At 29.5% G+C, this 22,847-nt stretch overlaps 2 protein-coding genes across 2 annotated transcripts; both read right to left on the bottom strand.

Annotated features, from left to right (window-relative positions):
- Positions 1-2,913: 2,913 nt before the first annotated feature.
- LOC118043827 (uncharacterized) lies at positions 2,914-4,121 on the bottom strand. The gene is given in 3 exon segments (XM_073409917.1): positions 2,914-3,096; positions 3,098-3,614; positions 3,712-4,121. Coding segments are annotated over 2 exon segments (564 nt in total). The 5' UTR covers positions 3,598-3,614; positions 3,712-4,121; the 3' UTR covers positions 2,914-3,032.
- A 10,580-nt stretch (positions 4,122-14,701) lies between these two features.
- LOC118043828 (uncharacterized) lies at positions 14,702-15,629 on the bottom strand. The gene is made up of 2 exons (XM_035051916.2): positions 15,207-15,629; positions 14,702-15,102 (listed from the first exon to the last, which is right to left on the bottom strand). The coding sequence occupies exons 1-2, from the start codon at positions 15,334-15,336 to the stop codon at positions 14,903-14,905; spliced, it is 330 nt and encodes a 109-aa protein (XP_034907807.1). The 5' UTR covers positions 15,337-15,629; the 3' UTR covers positions 14,702-14,902.
- Positions 15,630-22,847: the final 7,218 nt, after the last annotated feature.

The following is a 22,847-nucleotide window of genomic DNA, read 5'->3' as shown; positions in this document are numbered from 1 at the left end:
AAGTAAATGATAAGAGAAGCTTATAAAAGATGGGGATTCTCTCATAAAATAGAAAGGTACGCAAACGGGGCAAAGTGAATGTATTTTTTCTTTTTCCATGATTTGTAGGGACATCGACATCATGGCGCCATGACAGACCTCACTTTACATGATACGGTATAGGGTCCCTTAGCTCACAATCTTGCTTAGATCGCCTTTTAAGCATCGAATGTTTGTTTTTCCATTAAGTACCAACTTTCTGACTTTGGAAATGCTCTTTTTAGTTTCCCAAATCTGCTTTGCTTTGACAAATTTGTTAAACAGATGAGGTAATTGAGTGCCAATATGGTTGAATTGGGATGTATTTTCACCCTTTCAGTTGTGCCAGCAAGTTAATTTGACGGAGATCAGTGATAATACAATAAGCTAGCCTCTCTGATTTCTTCAAAATCTACTCTTTTCACCTCAGTACTGTAAATTCAATCACCATCTCATCTTGAGCAATGCTTCGCATTATCTAAACTTGTTCTCTTTGTTCGTGAGAGATTGCTGCCATGCCTGTACATAATTCATGGAGTCTCTCACTATTGTATTTTATCAAGTGATGGCTTCTCCTTACATATGAAAACTAGTATTTGCGAGGTAGGACAGTAAACTCGAGTGAAAAAAGAACACGAGCACATTAGTCCTCTAGTCCCCTGCATGATTGCAGGAGGCAAGAAGGCTTCGGACAGGAACAAAAAAGACAGTTTGCACACTCTACCCAGCAGAGGTTTGCAGATCAGACCTGAACCACGCGGAGCTGGAAAAATTTGGATTGGGATAGTGACATATTAATAAAAATGGGACAACTCTAAAGTTAAAAAAGGAGGACACGTTACTCAGCAATAGTTACGTAGTTGATCTTTGCTGAGGGGCAATCGGAGTAAAGACGTCATTGTAAAATGTAGAGAGTAAAATCAAGTGGAGCTTGTGGTATCCCTGCCCTTTCATAACAAAGATGAGGTAGTGGGAACAAGTCACAATATCAATTAAACCCTATCTTGAAAATTAAATTTCAATTTGCATGATCGCATAATCTTACTTTACATTTGTGGATGTCAACTCATCTAGCTATTATAAAACCACTCATCTAAGCGGTTTTGATATTGCGTTTTGAAAGTATTTTTGAAAATATTTAAATTTTATTTTATTTTTTTACTTCAAATTAATATGTTTTTTATGTTTTCAGATCATTTTAATATACTAATATAAAAAATGATTTTTAAAAAATAAAAAAAATATTATTTTAATGTATTTTAGAATAAAAAAATACTTTAAAAAGTAATTGCTATCACATTTCCAAACACTCAAATTAGTCTTGTTTAAGTATGCACTGCATAGGTTGCCCATGTTATTCTAGGAGTAACTTTTTAATACGCAAGAGAAGTTTTATCAGGCCATTCACTAAAAAACACACATAAAAAAATAAAGAGTTATTAATGTTTTTTCTAGTTGCAAAAAAATTGTTTTTCAAAAGAATTTAAATATTGAGACAATAATGAAATGATTAATCAAATATGATTTGATTATAAATAAGTTTTAAAAATTAAAAACTAGAATATTATTTATACAGAAAATTACAATTCTAGATTTAGAAGAATCAAGTAAGGACTTGATTGAATAAATTTCTCAAATCTTCCTGAAATAATATATACATTATTATTCAGGGGCAAATTGATATTTTTTTCATTTATTAAGTTTTCAGGTTTTCTTATAAATAAAATTTTATGTTATTTTATGCATATACAATACACAATACAATATAAAACACATGGAAAGCACAAAAGAAAAGAGCTAGCATTCAAAGGCATAGAAATCTCTCTCTCTTAAAAGAGTTTAAGAGATTTTTATTGGTGGTTTATATGAATTACCGTTAGAGGTTGGACACTTTAACGACTTGTGGCTTGCAACAATTCAGTTTTAAAGCAATTATTTAAAGCTAAAAAAAATATATATAATCTTTAAGTAATCTTTATAAAGACCCTAAACAACTCTAAATCTGTCTAACAAAATCCACATGACTCCTAAAAATTTTAAATTTATTGTTTCTGCTTCATACATATGTTATGTGAAATCCAACAAATACAACCATAAGAATATACGCTCTCCTACTTTGTTGTTCTCATTGTTATAATTTCCTTCCCTATTATAATTCACTTATTTAAGTAACAACGGGTCTTTTATCTTGATAAAAAACTTGTTTTTGCAAGAGAACATAGATCGACCAAGCCCAAATGTCACTCTAAAACACAACTATGGAAAATTCAAATCTAAATCAAAGTTTTTACATAATTCATCAAACTCTGATTAGAGGCTAATTTTAAACTTAATAGAATGACATTGATTATTTAGCTCAAAAGTCAAATATCATATAAGATTATATATTGTGGTAGTGATTGTTTTTTCAAAATATTTTTTGTTTGAAAATGCATCAAAATAATATTTTTTAATTTTAAAATTTATTTTTGATATTAGTATATCAAAATAATTAAAAAGATTAATTTTAAAAAAAATCAAATTCTTAAAAAAATATAACAAATACATTGGAAATTATTGTAACTTCTCTAATCATCTCCAATAACATCAAGTAGCACTTGCCAAAAAAGAAAGAAAGAAAAATGCCAACACCAGCAAGCAAAAAACAAAAACTTCTCCTTAATTAAACACAATCTAACATAAGAAATTAATTGGGAGGGTATCAGACACACCATGCAAGCACGTTTCTAAACATGTACAAGCAAGAGCCTTCAACACTCTCTAGTCTGTAATTTATAATCGTAAAGCACAACAAAGATCACCCACCATCATAAAAACACAGAAAACACAGTTTCGCAAGAAAAAAAAATCAGTAAAATGCAGAAAACAAAGAGAGACAAGAAGTAAAAGTAAGGGAAAAAAAAAAAAAAAACAAAGTAATTGCCAGATAGATGAAAAGAAACAGCAACAATAATAAAAAGAGAGGCAAACACCAAGTTTTGATGCTCTGAATATTTATTGAATTCAATTAGCCTCTAGATTCTAGCCTTAGGTGCCTCTTTTGGAGAACTAACGCTTCTCTTAAATGGTAATTCTCTGAGAAGAACTTCTCCAAAACCCAGTGCCACAAAAAGTCTCCCACATCTCCTTCTCCAACTTCACCATAGCTTCCTCCTCCTTCAAGGCCGCCTCCTCGTCGAACTCTCTCAATGAATCCTCAACACAAGCCATTGGATGAATCTGTAATTCCGTACCATCATAATCAGAGCTACAACTACTCGTTCGCGGCGGCAAAAGGCCCTTCTTGATCAGCTTTTTCCTTCGTTTTCTTCTCAAAGCACGGCGGCATATTCCAACAGGAACCTTGTACATAGTGAGAACCAAAAGGTTAACTAATCCACATGGACAGCAACAACATATTGCTGCACACTCTGCCGTTGTCCCTCCAGCTAACTCACCTAAACGGCCGCTGCAGGAGGAGGAACTTGAGGAGTTGGCGTGTCCTAAAGGCGGCCGGCTCTTTATCAATGATTGTGATGATGGGAATGGCTTAGAAGGTTGATTGTTGGCGTTGGTTTTGTTGGTAATGCTAATAATCATTTTAACAAGAAACGAAACTGGAAAGAAATGCAGGTCTTGTTTTGATCTTGAATAGAGAGTCCAATTCAATCGAGAAGATGAAAAGGAGGCAAGGGAAGAGAATACACACGATACCTTGCTCAAAGGATCTCTAAAGAGATGACCCTTCTGTAGAGATTAGGAGCTAGAAACCTGGGTATAACTCCATGGATTTGGATGACAACGCAGAAACTAGAAGCTAAGAGGTAGTAATATTCCTCACAGAGAGCAATAAAACGGACAAAGGGTCTCAGCTTCTGCCGAGTTTTGCGCTGACTGTACTTTACTTTTCTGTCTTTTAATTAGCTTCAGGGTGTTTTTGACAGAGGATTTTGCTTTATTTTATACTAGTGTAGATATAGGATACAGAGATTAAATTCCCAGTCCAGGGTGAGCGAAGGAGGATTTTTTTTTCCTTTTGTTTTTTTGGTGGGATATGAGAGTTGTGGCATTAATTCAAAGGGAGGATGACTCGGTGATCAGCGTTGGAAGTACTTGTTGGTGTGTTTTTGTGTATATAATTATTGTGAATAGGACTTTTGTTAGGACACTGCTTACGAGACTCGTTAATATGGACCACCCAAGGATTAATAAAAAAAATTTACAATTACTATATTATAGATAATAATAACATATAGAAAATCAGGTGCTTCTCTGTAATTTTGGAAAACATGCAAGAAAATATTAGCTATCAAAAATAAAAGTAGAGTGATACCAATTCTTACCTTTTTTTCTCGAAAAATCTTATGCATTGAACGTGAATATCATATATTGAATAAATGAATCTTATCTATAAATCCAATAGTTAGAATTTTTAAACAAATAAATTTTTGGCACAATTAGCAATATTACTCATAGTTATCAAACTTGTTTGAAAGCCTAAATTATGGGTATGCTGGTTCAACATGCAGATCATAAAGTTTGAGTCTATTTTAAAACAATGTCATTTTAATTTTTTATTAAAAAAACTTAAATTATGTTTTTTTTGAATAAAATTTAAAAAAACTAAAGTGATTTCATTTTAAATATTTTTTTTAAAAAAAAACTCTTGGTAGTTGATCCAATTGGGTTTTACCAGAGATTGGCTAGTTAACTAAATAGTGGGTTGATCCAATAGGTCACATGAGTATAATTATCATGTCAACTTTCAAAATAATTCCAAAAACAAAAACATTATCTAAGTCAAACTCTATATCATCGAATCACCAAATCAACTCATCGGCCGAGGGGTTTTATAACTATGGTATTAATAAAAATTAATTGAGAAGAGGAAGTCATTGTTACTCTCTAGAAATTACTATTAATTGGAATAGTATTGTTTTTAGTTTTAAATTTAGTTTTTTTTTTTTCATTTCATCTTATAATACTGAATTCACTAGGGATTGAACTTTCTAATTTATTTCAGTTTACTTTCTATGCGGTTATATCAATCTTATGATTTGAGTCACAGGTTTTGTGATTTAACCCGGTTGACTCGAGTTTTTTTATCCTTTTTTGTGATTGATATTTTTTTTTTCAATTTCATTGTTCAACGTTTGAGTTGATTGATTATTAAACTTTATAATTTATTTTGGTTTACATTTTGTGAGGTTATCTTAGTCTCATGACTTGAGTTAAAGGTTTAATGAGTTAATCTGGATTGACTCAATTTTTTTTCTTCTTTTTTAATTGATTTTTTTCTTTCATTTTTATTTTTCAACATTGGATTGATTGAAAATTGGGCTTCATAATTTGTTTTGATATTTTTTTTCTATTAGGTTATCCCGATCTCATGATTCAAGTTTGATAAGTAACTCAAGTTGACTAATTTTTTTTTTAATTGATTATTTCAATTTCATTCTTAAACATCGAGATGATCGATAATTGGGCTTCAATATATCTTTTTATTTGTTTTTGAAAAGGTTATCATAATCTCATGATCCGAATCGTGGATTTTACATATTAACATGGTGTAACTCGTGTTGATCCAATATGTTGTCGTCTCAATATTTTTAAAAAAAGATATTGTTTTAAAGTTTTTTTAATTAAATTATTTTTTTTTTATTGTTCAGGTTTTCTATAAACTTATCAAATTAACCAGGTCACACCAAATAAATTTTTAAAATGTTTACAATGCCTAAAGATTTTTTAACAATTTTTTTTTTTTGAAAAATCCGTCCAACAACGTAACTCAGGGAAATCATCTAGTTGCTCCTAAAACGTATCCTCTTCTATCCATATTGTTGACACCCTTTCTAAAGGCTATTTTAGCTATATGTGCTGTCCCTGTATCCCATCCCATATCACCTAGTCAAAATAATTTTCCCCAGGTGCTTTTATGCTATATAATTGAGATGTTAATTCAGATAGCAATTGCAACTACGTGTTATCATCCACTAAATATTTCGTTTATAAAATGCAAAAACTACATGAGTCACTTCTAAAACGTGAGATGAATTAAAATTTAAATAGATCAAATACTACCAAAATACACAGACCTCAACTTATGATTATTTGTTATGATAGTATTAATTATTATGATGATTTTAATTTATTTGTAGGTATACCAGAGCATATATACTTTATATGTTTGATAGTTTATTATTTACTGACCTCATAGATAAATATGTTTATTTACTTTATCTAACACTCTTGGAAAATTTTAATGTCATCCCTCCATATAGCTAGAGATTTGTTGTATTGGCCTTATTATACAAATATCTATATCTTGCATGTATGAATGGGGATCCAAATAGATCACAAGATGTTTGCTACTTCTATATGTATGAATAAAAAATATATAAATAACTATTTAAATTTAAATGTTTCATGCACAATAAAATTAACAAAATATTTTTATTTAATAACAATTATAGTTGCGGGAATATCTTTATTTGGACAGACCCTAGATATCAAGATTGTTGGATATAACAATCCAAACTATAGTTGAAATATAATGTTTCTGAGCTGTGGCATTCTCAAATTATACTATTTTACCAAAAAAGAATTTATCTTGTGTTATTTCAATATTAATTTATATTTTAGATGCTAATTAGTAATTACCCAATTTATCGTATATGTATATATATATGAAGGAAGTCTTTTTTTCATAAGACATGGTAACAATCTAACGACATTAAGATCCATCTTTCCAGACAGAATGTCATTGTCGTCGACACTTGCACGTTTACTGGTTAAGTTTTACAAAACGTGCGCGCAAGAATTTGACCCCTCTTTTGTTTTCATATACTCGTTATTTATCCGTGTGCCTACGAAAACCATCTCTTCAAATATTTGCTAGCCAGGCCGTCTCTTTCCCTTGCAGGATTTATTGGATATTGCGTGCTACTATTCATAAATAAATAAAACCAAATTTTCTTTTTCGTTTTAAAATCAATGATGTCTCGATTTAATTTTTAAGATTAAATTCATTATTAATTTATCTAATTAAACACAAGTTATCGACCCCAGAACTAGAAGAATTGTAAAAACTTTATTTTTTCAGATATTTGAACCCAGTAATCTGATAATAAATAATTTATCCAAATGGATCTTTTCATGGATGTTATAGGAGGAAGAAGAGTGTTTGGTTTTTATTGAGAAATTTCCGAGTTCAACAACACAGATCGCTCATGAGGCATCAATTTTTCATCCTATCTAACATTTCTCGTTCTCTCAGTGCCATAAAATCATGTAATTTTAATCCTCCAATCTCACAAAGTTGATGTAATACTAATACATTGTAAGACCGCTGCAGATAGTCGTGTACACGTACTCAAGAACATGGACCAATATATCTGGAATGGTGTAGTGTGCAAGGTTGTAGGTTAGATTTTTCTAATGTCAAAAAAAAAAATAACTTAGATAATGATAGTATTTTTAAAAAATCAAAAAAGATTCGAGAGTCAGATCATTAATTTGATTGTATCAAATATGTTTGGTTAATTTAATAATATGATAATAAAATAGACAATAATAATAGATAAGTCCAACATTTGTTTTACAATAATTAACTATAAAAAATAAGTTATCAATATCATGAAAAGATATCCTCCTAATATTTTTAAAAGAGCACTATGATCTTATTTAATAACAAAAAAAAATTAAATAGAAATGAGATAACATCATAAAAAGCAAAATGAAAAAGAAAATTGAAGCTTGTTTCTTAGCAAATCAAATGTTGAAAATATTGGATTTTTTTTTAAAAAAAAAAATAAAAAAGACCCAACTCGAGTCGATCCAAGTTAATTCGTCAAGTCCATAACCTATCTGTGACACTGGAATAATTAACTCCATGAAAAATAAATTGAATATGTCATTGTATCAATTTAATATATCATTTTCTTAATATTTTTTTTTTAAAAAATATTATCTTAAAAAAAAGTCAAACCATGAATTTATCGGACATCCAAGTTATATTTAGATAGTTTAAGTTGAGTTATTTTGAGATAATTTTAATGTAGGTTAATTTTAAACATGGGTTTAGATAAGGAGTCAAATTTCAAAAATTCAAAATTTGTTCATGAAATCAGGGTTTAATAATTCTGCGAAATAATTCTTTGCAATTTAAACATTTTTTTATGTTCAATTTTTTTTTATCTGATTTCAAGTGTAGGGTGAGCCAAGAAACTACTACTCGCTGTTGATCTGACATCTCAAAAATTCCCTCGGTTAGCAAATGACGGCAAACAACACTTTCAAAGCAAGGACCATGATACAAGAGACTAGCCTTTTCTTGGTTTAAAAAAAAAAAACCTGCATTCCACTTTTCAGTGTAAAAACAGAATACAGAATCGGTAAAACATGCTATTAAATAAAAAAAATAAGAAAATAATAGTAGTAGTAAAAAAGAAGAAGAAGAAGAAGGAGAAGAAGGCTTGGATCCATATTTCATACTTAGGTGGCATGACATGACTAATCTTTGAACCATTGGTGAGCTCTCCTGTAGCCTAGTACTATCCTTTATTCCCTCTACATAAAATTACCAGACTAACGCGTGGAAGGCGTGTTGGGGTGGACAAGACAACTAAACAAGAAATCTAAATTGTTCTTCGATAGACACGTGGGACCATATCTGACGTGCAGATCTTATCGTTAGCTAGAACCAGATATACACGCGTCTATTAGTGATTTAAATTTAATAAGTTAACAAATATATAAAATAAAGGTACGATACTGACATGACGTGATTTGATTTAGATCCCAATTGTTTCACCTAGTGTCACCTTTACCCAAATAAGATTTTTTTTTTTTTTTTTCATATTAGCAAAATAACCCAAGGTATTTCTCACTTTACCACAATTGATAGAATAATTTTTACTCTAACACGGTAATAGGATTCGTGCATATGGTAAAAAAATAAAACATGTGCATGTGTGATAATTTTGTTTTGTATTTCAAGTTACATAATTTTTTTCCTTTTTTTTCCACATCGCTTGAATCTTAACCCACTTAATCTTTTTCCCTACTAAAAAATCATTTTTTTTTTTTTATCGTGATAGACCTTAGCTTTCCCTCTCTCTTGTTGGTTCTCTTTTTTTATGGGTAGCAAATACTAGAGACAACAACACTAATTTTAAAAAAAAATTAGAAAAAAAAAATTAAGGACGAGCATTGTTGGGCCTAGCAAATCAGGGCAGCCCGTCTAGCCCATTTTATTAGAACTCACATGACTGGGCCATTAATTTTTTTTTTCACAATTGGGACGGGAGATATGTCATTCGCCTTAAAGTTTTTTGAAAATAAAAGTTCAGGCAAAGAGTCATTTGATTCGGCTAAATTGTTGCCACTAGGGCTGAGCATTTCCGGTTTGGTCCGGTTTTGAATCAAAATAAAGAATCGAATCGAATTTTTTAAAATTTTTTGAACTGAATCGAACCAAAAACCAGTTCAAACCGATTAATTTCAACTCGGTTCGGTTCGTTTTTTCCCCTTCCAAACCGAAATTATTCCAACTTATTCATAGTCCCAAAAAAATCCCTAATCCCTACGTCGAAGAAGGCAACTAAAAATCTTCCTAGTTTGGGTATTTTGATGCTCTATGCCTCGACCACCCACAATTAAAACAAAAGCCTTTAAATCCAAAACTTTTGCTATGCACAATAAAGAAAAGATATCATGTTTGTTGGCTGAAACTTGTATGAACAAATTGTCCAAACCCTCAACCACACAAGCCAGCAAAAGATAAGAAACACAACGGGGGGGAAATGGGGGAATGAAAGGGGGGGAAATCCACCACTTGGCACTTGCCCACATCATGCATGCACCCCATAAAGCCTATAATATTAGATTTACAAAGAGTAAAGGGAAGGGAGAGGGATATGCAAAGAAGGGGGAAACATTATACTAATATACAACGGTTGTATACATCGAAACAAAGAATTACATAGCAGTTATTTATTGACTCTAATTAAATTTAGTTTACAAACAAAGTGTTATTAAACAAATTGTTAACACATGGATACATTTAAATAATTAAGATACTGGACTAAAAATTCATCTGGATGAGTTTCGTCATGTTTTTAGGACCCGAGATACCGGACCACTAAACATCTAGTAAATCCATCACTTACCATAAAATCCCAAAACACTCAGATGTGGGTAGTAAGGTTTAGGTCTAGGTATAGACAATGTATGAGCTCACAGGCTACCACATCAAATTCGGGTGAAAACAATTATTAAGTATGACTTTAAAAGACATGGGGTTTTCACCTTGTAAGGCTCCAATATTCATTATCTCATGCATTAATATTGATAGGTTGTACAAAATATATTTTTAAATTTGGTCCTCAAAAACCCCTCATAGATTTAGTCCTAATTAAAGACTAATTGATTTTGATTTCTTATGAAAGGGTGAGATTCAAAAGGGGGGTTCGAAATGAAAATGGCGCTAAACATGAATGGCGTGTCATAAGTTTCACAAAACATGCACTTTGGTCCTTAAACTTTAAAAACTAAATAAATTATACAATTTTAGTACCTAAATATTTTTTCAATTCAATTTTGGTACAAAAGTTTATTTTTGTTATTTTTAGTCCTTGATCAAAAGAAAAAAAAAAGAGGTTGCTGGATTTCAGTAGTAGAGAGAAATTTGTTACAATTCTTAAAATATAACTATACAAAAGATAACTATTGCTTAACCTTTGTATGTATCTTTAAAGACAAGCTTGCACTTAGTAAATACTATCCTTTCCTTGAATGGTTTTAGTAGCATTCGATTGCCTTTCCTTGATGGAGTTACTGTTGAATAGTTCCATAAAAAAGTTATTTCTTTATGTATAAAGTGAATTTAATTTAAGTAAAATTTATGGACCACAAAAAGTATGTGTATGCATATTATACTAATAAGAATAATAATAATAATAAAAAAAGGTGAAAACATCATGTTAGGGAATTGAATCAAATTTTCTTCAAACTAGTTGAAGTAAAAAATATGATCTAATTAGAAAGTGTGATGCTATTCTCTTAATAATGCTAGGTGAAATTATCATCACCGGCACCATATTATAATAATATCAAACAATATTAAAACTAATCATTAAACTTATTTACCTTTTAAATAAAGAACAATACTAAGACTCAAATGCTTTATTATATATTTTCATACATATGTCAATTTTTCCAGCCCGTCATGTAGCTAGTGATATTATATTTCTTGCGATTAAAAGCGAGTGCCCTTATTACTGGCGGAAGGGACTCTTCTACACAGCCCCCCTCATGATTGCGTGGGCTATAAAATCATTGGATCCGCGACGGTCGTAATCAATGTCTACATAATTGCAGAAACTAAATTAATTTACTTACATTCCGGCAGATACCTAACTTAATTTAAAATTATGGAAGTGGTTTTTCTTGTTCAAATGTTTAAAAATTAATGTTTTGTTTTACTTGTGATACTTAAATTGGAATGACATGCGTAGTGATGGGCATTTGATGTGACCTGCATGCGGCTGCTCTTGAGATTCAGACAATGACTGGTTTAAGTCGGTTTTGTACTTGTAAATTATTGGCAAATGATTTAATCACACCTGTTCTCTTCCAAGTTTACGTTTTGCTGTTGATTGGATCTCCTCCTCCTCTGATTGGGTGATCGATGAGAGCGCGTACAGACAAGAGCCGCCCATATCCTTACATCAAAATATGTACCATAGAAAAATGTCTTTCAAAACAGAGTGACGTTTTTTAGATAACAAAGTTTATTGCACGCCTTTGCTTCTTTGGGGGCTCCTTGTGTGAGGTGAGTCATGTTCCATGATAGATTAGCATAGTTTGACATATGTCACCATTTGTTTTTGTAGTTGGCTATGTTCATTTTAATGCTTTTTAAAGGTTGTTATTTGTGTGTGTGTCTATATATCAAAATGAAATAAAAATTATTTTGATATATTTTCAAACAAAAAATATTTTTAAAAAGTAAAACACTTTATATTATAATGTCAAACACACACTAACAAAATACTTAAGGGTGTAGCTAAATTGTTCTAGTCATTTGTGTTTTTTTTTTTTTAATTTCACCCTTCAACAACCAATATTTTTTGAAAAAATAATTCATCATTTAATATTAGATTGTTTTGAAAATTATGCTTCGTGATTTTTTTTTTATTTTCTTTCTTTTGAGTTATATGTTGGTCTCTTGGATTTATTTATTTTTTGTCTTGATTTCAACCTTTAATATTATATTTGTTGGAAGAGAGGCTTCATAATTTTTTTATTTACTTTATATGAATTTATCTTGATCTTATTACTAAGATCATAGATTTAATAAGTTAATCCGAGCTGACTCGGATCATTTTTTTTTATGCTTTTTCTAATTGATTTTTTTTATCTAATCTTTTCACATTGAGTTGGTTAAAAAATAAGCTTTATAAAAATTTTTTTTATGAGGTTATCTCGATCTCATGATTAAGTTTGTGGATTTGACAAGTTAATATGAGTTGATTTTATTTATTTTTTAAGTCCTTTTTATTTGACTATTTTTGAGCTAAAAAAAGAGAAATTTGAGCTAAAAATACTAATTTTCTTTTATTTTTAGAGATTTATTTTATAGTTGACAACTTAGAAACACCAAGTGTCATTCCAGACCAAGTACTAGTGCACATCCCATGACCTTTTTTAATTACAACTATAAGGGAGAAAATTTACAAAAACACTTTTAGCCATATAAAAGCAGTTAAGGGTCTCTCCCCTGCAACAACACTAGATGCTCCGCTTATATTTTTTATGGTTCGTTCATATTCAAAGTACCCTCTCTATGCACCTCCATTTAACATTCATATGCAATTATCTTTCAAGGAGGAATCAAACAGGGATGATGATGAGAGAAAAAAGTGTCACAAATAACTTAACCCTAAAAAATCACTCTTACCACCATAATAAACAAGTAGCTATCCAAGGCTTCAAATGGGGATAGGGGAGAGAAGAAGAATGGCTAAAAATCCATCAATATTAAAATAGTCACTAAGAGAAGCACAGCATAAGAGACTCATTTTCTCAAATAATGTTAATTAGTCATAAACATAAATGCCCTTAACGGGAGCAAGTTTATGGCCATTATGATCTCTAGACAAAGACCTCTCCTCATTGGCTCTACAAATATTAAATGGAATGGCCTTCCCTCGTAAAGACGCCCTTCTCATCACCATCATACTCTTCAATCATTGGCTATACCTAGTTCTCCTTCATGATGGTAGTATGGTAAATATTATCCTCTTCAAAAAGTCTTTAATATAATGAATATTAACAATATTTAAAGGGGCATTTTAAAGCGGTAGCTTTGTAGAAAGAACCCAACTTCTGTTGTGGGAAATTCTTTTTGAGGGCTTTGAAATGGGCCGTCCTTTTGGGACAAGGGCACTATTAACCAGAGTCCAGTGTTTTATAGCTAGGGCCTGGTATTGACGGCAAATTAAAAGGCTTGTCGCCTGAGCAACGGGTAGATGATGCTGCCGGAATCACGAATTCTCAAGTCAGAATGTCGGTCCCTGTGAACGGAACATTGAAAGTTCAACATCCATCAGCTAGGAAGCACGTATGCAGATATGTGATGGGACTAATATTTTATGTTGTGGATACTTTTTAAGATTTAGGATAGGATAACTTAAAAATATTTTTTTTCAAATATTTTACTCTATTGATTTGTTAATATTAGTATCAAAATAAGTATTAAAGTTAATTAAACTAGTTTAAAAAAATTAAAAAGTACAAATTGTAATGTAAATTCCTTTATTTAAATATTGCAAAATTGAAATATGGCCAAGTTTTTACGCAATATATATCAAATATTTTTCAATAATGAGATTTTATATATATATATATAGGAAGTCATTTTTTTTTTCATGTTTTAGTCTTTAAGTGTTGAAATATAAGAGACGGCCGCTAGAAAATATAAAAATAAAAAGAGAAACAGATCATATACATTTTGATCATGAAAAAAACTGATTTTGATATTAATGAATTTATATTTTAAAAAAAAATCCCATAAACGTTCATCTTGTCAAAAAAAAAAATCAAGACTTGGAAAGGTTTTGATGATTTGGTTTAATTTTTAGTTTCTACATTGATTTGATAGTTTTTTTTATATATTAAAAACAGGATTTATAAAGTCTCGATGACGTTTTTTTAAGATGTTTAACGGTGAAGACAAGTTGGGAAATGAGCTTACAAGATCTTAATAAAATAGAATGGACAATATGTCCTTTGCCTTTTTTGTTAAAAAAAAAAAAAAAAAAAATTCAAGCATGCGAGTAAGCCCTCCAAACACTGCTAGGCTTATTAGTTTAGGCCTACGACTTGGATCTCTCCTTGTAAGCTCAGGGTTGCCTACTTTCTTATTATGTTTATAATTAAAAAAAATTAATAGATTTATTAAAATAATATTTAAACAATGATCTAATTATGCCATGATCTTATGAGAACATTAGAATTTTTTATGGTAATATTTATGATTATTTTATAAATAATCATATACCAACTTGACAGTTAGAATTTTTTTAAAAAAAAAATTAAACTTGTTAATGTTCTATAATTGCAGGGAGATAAAGAGTCTTGCATTGAGGTTTGGGCTTTGAATGTCCTTTACTTTTCTTTCTTTCTATGCAATGTCTGTTACTTAGCAAAAAGGGGAAGTTATTAGCAATATTACAGGAGATTTGATTATATCTGCAAAATATCTGAAAATGTACACCTTGAAAACTTATCCCCCTTCCCCCAGTAACAAAACATTAAAGAATAGAGAACTGCAGGATTTACAAGTGAGAGAAAAAACACCTTCCAGGACAACCCAAGCAGTTTTTGAAGATCAAAAACAGGTTTACACTTGAATGATTTCTGACACTTTTGCACCAGCATAACGACTCTGGTCTAGAACACAATCCTCCATTTTCGAGACCTGGTTGTTACCTTTGGTTATCTTTATGCGTCTCCTACGATATTCTTTGTTATTAGATGATGGCTCCATTACATCATCTGCAAATCGCACCCTCTTCCTGTCTTGACATGATCTCCTTGATCCTGTCAATTGTAAACAACGTTAAATTCAATACAGGTTTGAACATTACTTTGGTTTTTTGTTTCTCTTTTTTATTAAGAAAAAGAAGAAAGGATCACATACGTACCCGTTAATTCAAATTCCATCTGCTTCATGAAATCAGAGAGGAGACGTTTGTGGAGCTGACGTGCAATGAGAACTACACTTCCGGAAACAGCAAAGGCAGCCATGAAACCAATCCCCATATATCCTGCCATGCTCTAAGTTAGGTCTCTCTCTCAATTGGGCGATGACTTTTCGGTCTCAAACGCTATAAGAAGGCACCTAGTTAATTTGATGAGTTCAGTAGGCGAAACCATGGAAAAAGCCAAAGGTTTGAGAAGAAGAGGGGGAGATACGATAAACATCGGCAGACAAGAACTGGAAATTGGAAATGGAAGAATGGCTTAGGTGTTATTAGTGAAAAGAGAAGGACGAGTTTGGAAGTAGACGATCCAAACGAGGAAATGACAACGAATAGCCTTAACGGGTGTTTTTAAAATACCTTTTAAAAACCATTTAATACTTCAAATTAATATTTATTTTTCTTTTTAATTATAGAATTTATCGACAGCACTTAAAAATATTCACAGATAAAATAACATTTTCTTAATATCAGTAATCAATATTATTTTTTTATCACAATCAAACAGTAAATAATAAATAAATTTAGATAATATTTTAAAGATACTCGTTAACATACGTATTTTGCAAAATATATAAAGGAGACAAATCTTGAATTATAAGAACTCGATGACGCGTTGCCTTCAAACACTCATGCGTAATTTGAATCTTCTCACTGTGAATTGGTTGCTGGGGTGAATATTCATTTTCTGAAGGGCAAAGAAGTCAAATGATAAACCTGGAGTTTGGTAGCCAGCCGCTCCATGTAACTAACTACTTGAGCTTCTAGAAGCGGCCGATTCAACTACCTGCATAAAGAAGGATATGTGGCAGGCATACAACGATCATTGAATTGGTTCATCGTGTGTTCAAATTATTCAACATAGCCGACTTGTATTTTACTCATTTATTATTAAAAATAATATATATCACCGTGTCATTATATGAATAGGAAAGTTTATATAAATAATTAGCTTGTGTGAAATAAAATAATTACTATATGTATATATCTATGAAAAATTTGTTTGTATAATATTGATTTATAAAAATTATTTATGAATACTTCTGTATATACTGAATAATTTTTTATAATAGTTAGTCTTTTTTTATAAAAATAAAATTGTCACAAGTTTTTAAACAGCTTTTATTTTTATATTCCATTTGGAATTCTGGTAATTTTTTTAAAAAATTATTTTTTATTTAAATTGATGTTTTTAGATATTTTTATATTATGATATAAAAAAATATAAAAACAAATTATAAAAAAAATATCCGTTTAATATATTTTTAATTAAAAATATTTTTTTAAAAACATCATACATCATAATACCACACACAATTACTATTAAGGTTGGGTTATGGACCTTATGGTTAACCACCATCGTCCAATTAAGAATTTCCACATTGTACAATAATTTTAAGTGGATTTTTACAATGTTTTTCAAAGATTAAGTTGATTTTATTAATATAAAATATTTTTTTATGACTTTAAGCTTTGTTGCCAATATAAATGTGATGAGAGGCTTTTTAGATAAAAAAAAAAAAAAAAAAAATCCTGTGATGCTGGTATAATATTTCATCTCGAAAAGTGTGGTATTGCGTATCTATCTTCTTCTTCTTTTTCATATTTATTAACTAAAAAATAACATTATAAAATTTATAAAACTGAAAAAAAGGAAATTACTCAAAACACGGGTTAGGTGAATGATCCTTCTTTTACCCAAATCATTGATGCATATGTTAGACTTAATTTTGATTAATGAACTTTTAGATAGTTTATAAATAATTTTATGGTGCTTATTGAGTAATTAATTAGTTACTTCTTGGAGTCTATTTAAAAAAAAAAATAAAGAGATACAACTAGAAAAAAAATTAATTAATGATATTCTTATCATTTTTAGTGGATCATGAATTTTATATTTTCTTTTTATATCTATCTCTTTCTTCAAACTAAGTCTCACGAAGTAATTAATATTAATATCATTAGTTATTGCTGGGTACTACGGGTCGAGCCCACAGACGCAAGTTATTCAATTTTTTTTTTTGGTACATCAGATAATTTTTTTTTTTTGGGGATTTCAAATCCATCGGTAATTCAACCGATGAATTTACTTGCCGACAAAAACACTAACAAAATATCCACTCCAAAACAAATATTTGACAACCATTTTTGTTATGACCAATCCATTAGCAAATATTACCAACTGATCAACAATCTTCATCTCTTTTAAGAACATGGAAACATATCCCTCCAGTCTGCACAATCTTCATCTCTTTTATTTCAAGAATAACCAGCTAGTAACTTGATGAGAGGCCAATAGCTTTTGCAAATCACAGATGAAAACAAAAAAGAAGTAGAAGAAGATGGTTTTGCTCATTTGGACAGCAAAATGCCATGATTGGGCTGTTCCAAGGCCCGACAGCATTTCCCTATGATTTGTCAAATTAATCTCTGATTTGGTGGTTGGAACAACCAGCAATGGACTGCTCAAGCTGTCAACTTACTATCAACTTTGACGCCGTATTCAAGCGTGGAATTTTCCGGATCACAAACATGCCCAGCAACTTTTTTTCCTCGATTTTACAGCTTTAATCATCATTTCGAGTTGAAACCTTTGTTTTCTTACCCAATCCAAATTAGATACCAAACACACTTTCCATTACAATAATGGGTTTAGATTGCAAAACTGCTACTGACAATTGCAATGTAAGCCAGAACGCTGATTTTGCAGAAACATCCTTTACTGGACTGAAATTGAAAGCTTCAAATGCACTTAGCAACAGAACACTGAGCATGAGATCATAAGTAGTGCTTATTATCCAAAAAAATAAAAATAAACTGAATAACATAAACATATCAGCAAATTCTCATTAAACTGGTATTATATCAACAACATCATAGCAAAACCAAACAAACAAAAGACATGTAGATGTGCTTGAAATGTCATGACAGGTAACACAAGACACAAGCACTCAAACTCTGAGATGCGAAAGGACTGGGAAGACTACCAGACCTATAGCTAGTTCAACTTGCATCACAGTAGTCATAGAAGTACACATTAGTACTTGAGAAATTCAACCCATTATGTCATTATATGAAGAAAAGTATACAAATTAAGCAACGGAAAAGAAGAAAAAGTGTAAAATCTGGCTAACCCATTTGAGCTTCTTTCTCAAAAATCCCAAGAACCCATCAGGCAGTGAAGTAGAATACAGGGTGTAGAAAGAGATGGAGAAGCTTGAAGCAGGCACATGAGAAAGAAAGGAACACCAACCCGTACACAATCCTCAAAGCCATTATCACCAAAGATGTAGAAAATCCACAGAGAGAGGAAGAGGTGGGTTTTGCCGTTCTGGATCTGTATCTGGAGTTCGATTCTTATTCCTTTGAAGTGAAATTAAAAGAGAGATGGGCTTTCCCACGCGTAGGGAATAGAGATAGAAATGTTACGTGGGAATGTTTATTTTGAAGCACCTGTCTTGTTTGATCATTTATTGTTATTATTATTATTAATTTCTTGTGGTACGTACCTGTGCTTTCCCCAGGCTGAAACGTATGAACAGAGAAAGGGCTTTTGAATGGCGTTGCCATGAGACTGGTGGTTGTGAATGTTAGAACTCAAAAGCAACTTCGGAAAACTAATTACCTTTACATTTGTCAATCCACGAGTGATGAGGAAGTGCATTAGAGTGTCAGAATGAGCTAGCTGGTGTTTCGGATTGTGTCCAAAAAAGAGGTCGGTTAAAATTTTAATTTTTTAATAAAATTATAATTAACATGTCATAAAGTAAAGTAAATAAAAAAAAAAAAGGGAATTATACTATAATTTTACAGCTCTTGTTACAATAATCAAATTGACTACGAATATTTGAAAAAAAAAATATCACACAAATATCTTTTGCCTAAGAAATCAACCTTCAAACGTAATTTTACTTCAAACTTAATTTTGTTTCAATTAAATTTTTAATTAAATAAATTAAACTTATTAAAAGCTTAATTAAACCCTTAAATTTAATAAATTCTTCTAATTTTGGTCAAATTATCTTTCAAACATAATTTATTTTTTCAATTAAGTTCTTAAATAAGTTAAATAAACTCATTAAAAGTTTAATTAACTTGAACTTAATTAATTCTTTTAATTTCAGTTTAATTAACTTTTAAATTATTCTTGAATTAAGTTGTTCTTCATCCTATCTTGTCAATAATATTCAAATCTGATTATGCTCCTAGAAATTTGACTTGTTGCAGCTGAAAAGCTCCCTATTTATGTTCCAAAAATACTTTTGTATTTTGAATTTATAATTTTTTTATTTTTATGCAAAATATAAAAGAATTTTAAGAACTCCAAAATTGAGTTATGACAAGTTGTTTAACATCTACTTCTTAAAAAGTAGAGAACACCATTCTTTTAACAAAATTATATCTTATAAAACCAGTGTTAATCCTTCAATATTCAATATTACTCACAAGATCGACCTTTAATACAATAGCCTATAGTCTCATATTCAACACTTTATTTATAAGATTATTAACCCTGGTGACATTGTCTTCAACAATTCTTTTTTTCTCAAGGTTATTTTCTTGAGCTTTATTTTTGTAATTATTGGCTTAATGTTCAATCTTATTATAAATAAAGCATTTGCCATTGAATTTCATGGCAAGTATTTTCCCTTTACTTCAAGCTTATTATTTTGGTCTTCTTTACTTGTTCAATAGTATTTATTCTAGAAACCATTATGAAAGAGTTGGCTCTTCTTTCAGACAACTTATTTTTTTTATTATTATTAATCTTAGAATGATGTCTTCAACTTTCATTTCCTTTCACTTATGCTTTTAAGGTATTTATTGAAATATTTCAAATATGATGATAATTTCTTAATAATAGCAGTTATTTGAAAAAATTCACTCAAAACCATCACTTCAGCATAAAAATTGTGTAAAATGAGTTAAATCTCTTAAAATTTGTTTTGTCATAGTCCTTGAACCAATCATCTTGAAGTCAGTAAATTTGATGACTATAAATTTTTTCATATCAACATTTTTAACCTTATACTTTCAATATATAATGGCTTTTTTATAGTGCCTTTGAACTTTTGATTAAAGTATACAAATTATATGGCATGTTGTCCAAACCATTTAAGATGTAATTCTTGCACATAAAATAGTTGTGCATCCATGCATTTACAATAATAATATTAGAAAAGAACTTTGTCAAGTTCAAGATGGTTAGATAAAACATCTTTTATTGCCACTTCTTAAAGTTTAAATAATTGGAGTATTTAGGTTGTTTACCATGTATCACAAAAAGTGACGGTGAAATCTTTTTTTTTATCAAAATAGCAAAAAAGTGATGGTGGAATCTTTTTTCATCAAAATAGTATTTTCTAAAATATTGGTTGTATTAACCATTTTCTAAGTAGAAGACATAATAATATAATCTATATATAAATCCGACTTACAAAATGCAAATAAAATTACAAAAAACAAATATATTATATAAAAATTATGAAATAAGAAACTGCAAAATTCAAGGTAAGCAATTAATAAATAAGATGCAAAGTAATTTTTTAGTCTTAAAATTGTTGGTAGGTAGTTAATTTGCACGATATATAATTTAAATTCTTTAAATTGAACTAAACTTGCATGTAACACCCACTAAATTGATCTAAACAATTATAATTTAATACTGACAATTATTATATTTTTTATTTATTTTTTTAATAAATATCTAAAATAACATGTGATGCTTTTTTTCAATAGTTACTTGATTAATATGTGTAAAATATTTTATTTTTTAATTTATTAAATGAAAATTAATCATAAAAAAAATTATATGGACCTCCATCAAGATGCATCTCCGTTTAAGATGCTTAATTAAAAACTATTGATAGAAATAAAATAGAGCGTAGAGATTAAAAGACTTTCACAAAGATAAAATTAAAGAATGCATCTTTTTCCTTTAAGAAACTTCATTATTATCCTTAATAATAAAACAATCATAATTGAAACTAGAAAAAAAACATTGATAGTGTTTTGTTATTGTCTCAGAACAAAAAAAAAAAAGAAAAAAAAAAAGATAGTAAAATATAAAAGACATGTTTTTCATGTGTTTCTTGTTTTTGAAAGTAAAATACTTGTTCAATAATATTTATTTTAGAAACCATTATAAAAGAGTTAGTTCTTCTTTCAGACAACTTATTTTCCTCTTTTATTATTAATCTTAGAATGATGTCTTCAACTTTCATCTCCTTTCACTTATGCTTTTAAGGTATTTCTTGAAATCTTTCAAATATGATTATAATTTCTTAATAATAACAGTTACTTGAAAAGATTCACTCAAAACCATCACTTCAACATGAATATTGTGTAAGATGAGTTAGAATTCTTGAAATTTGCTTTGTCATAGTCCTTGAACCAATCATCTTGAAGTCAATAAATTTGATGACTATAAACTTTTTCATATCAACATCTTCAACCTTATACTTTCGATACATAATGATTTTTTATAGTGCCTTTGAACTTTTGATTGAGCTATACAAATTATATGGCATGTTGTCCAAACCATATAAGATATAATTCTTGCACATAAAATAGTTGTGCATCCATGCATTCATAACAATAATATCAAACAAGAACTTTGTCAAGTTCAAAATGGTTAGATAAAGCATCTTTTATTGCCACTTCTTAAAGTTTAAATAATTGGAGTGTTTAGGTTTTTTACCATATATCACAAAAAGTGATGGTGGAATCTTTTCTATTGAAGTAGTATTTTCTAAAATATTGGTTGTATTAACCATCTTCTAAGTAGAAGACATAATACTATAATCTATATATAAATCCAACTTACAACACGGAAATAAAATAACAAAAATCAAATTTATTATATAAAAATTATGAAATAAGAAACTGCAAAAATTAAGCTAAGCAATTAATAAATAAGATGCAAAGTAATTTTTAGTCTTAAAATTGCTAGTAGGTAGTTAATTTGCACGATATATAATTTAAATTCTTTAAATTGAACTAAACTTGCATGTAACACCCACTAAATTGATCTAAACAATTATAATTTAATACTGACAATTCTTATATTTTTTTATTTATTTTTTTAATAAATATCTAAAATAACATGTGATGTTTTTTTTTTCAATAGTAGCTTGATTAATATGTGTAAAATATTTTATTTTTTAATTTATTAAATGAAAAGTAATCATAAAAAAAATGATATGGACCTCCATCAAGATGCATCCCCGTTTAAGATGTTTAATTAAAAACTATTGATAGAAATAAAATAGAGCATAGAGATTAAAAGACTTTCACAAAGATAAAATTAAAATTAAAGAATGCATCTTTCTCCTTTAAGGAACTTCATTATTATCCTTAATAATAAAGCAATATTCATACCTGAAACTAGAAAGTGTTTTTTTAATATTGTTAAAAAAAAAGTTAAATATAAAAGACATGTCTTTCATATATTTCTTGTTTTAAAAAGTAAAAAACTTTACTTTAAAACTGTTTTTGAAAATAAATTAATTTTATATCTCTATCTTTTTAATCAAATATATTTTTATCCATTTTATTTCTATTTTTTTTTAATCCTAAAACGGT

This window comes from Populus alba, chromosome 6, assembly GCF_005239225.2.
Source record: "Populus alba chromosome 6, ASM523922v2, whole genome shotgun sequence".
Lineage (NCBI taxonomy): Eukaryota > Viridiplantae > Streptophyta > Magnoliopsida > Malpighiales > Salicaceae > Populus > Populus alba.
The sequence above is the reverse complement of the archived record's forward strand: the minus strand, read 5'-3'. Positions and strand labels throughout refer to the sequence as shown.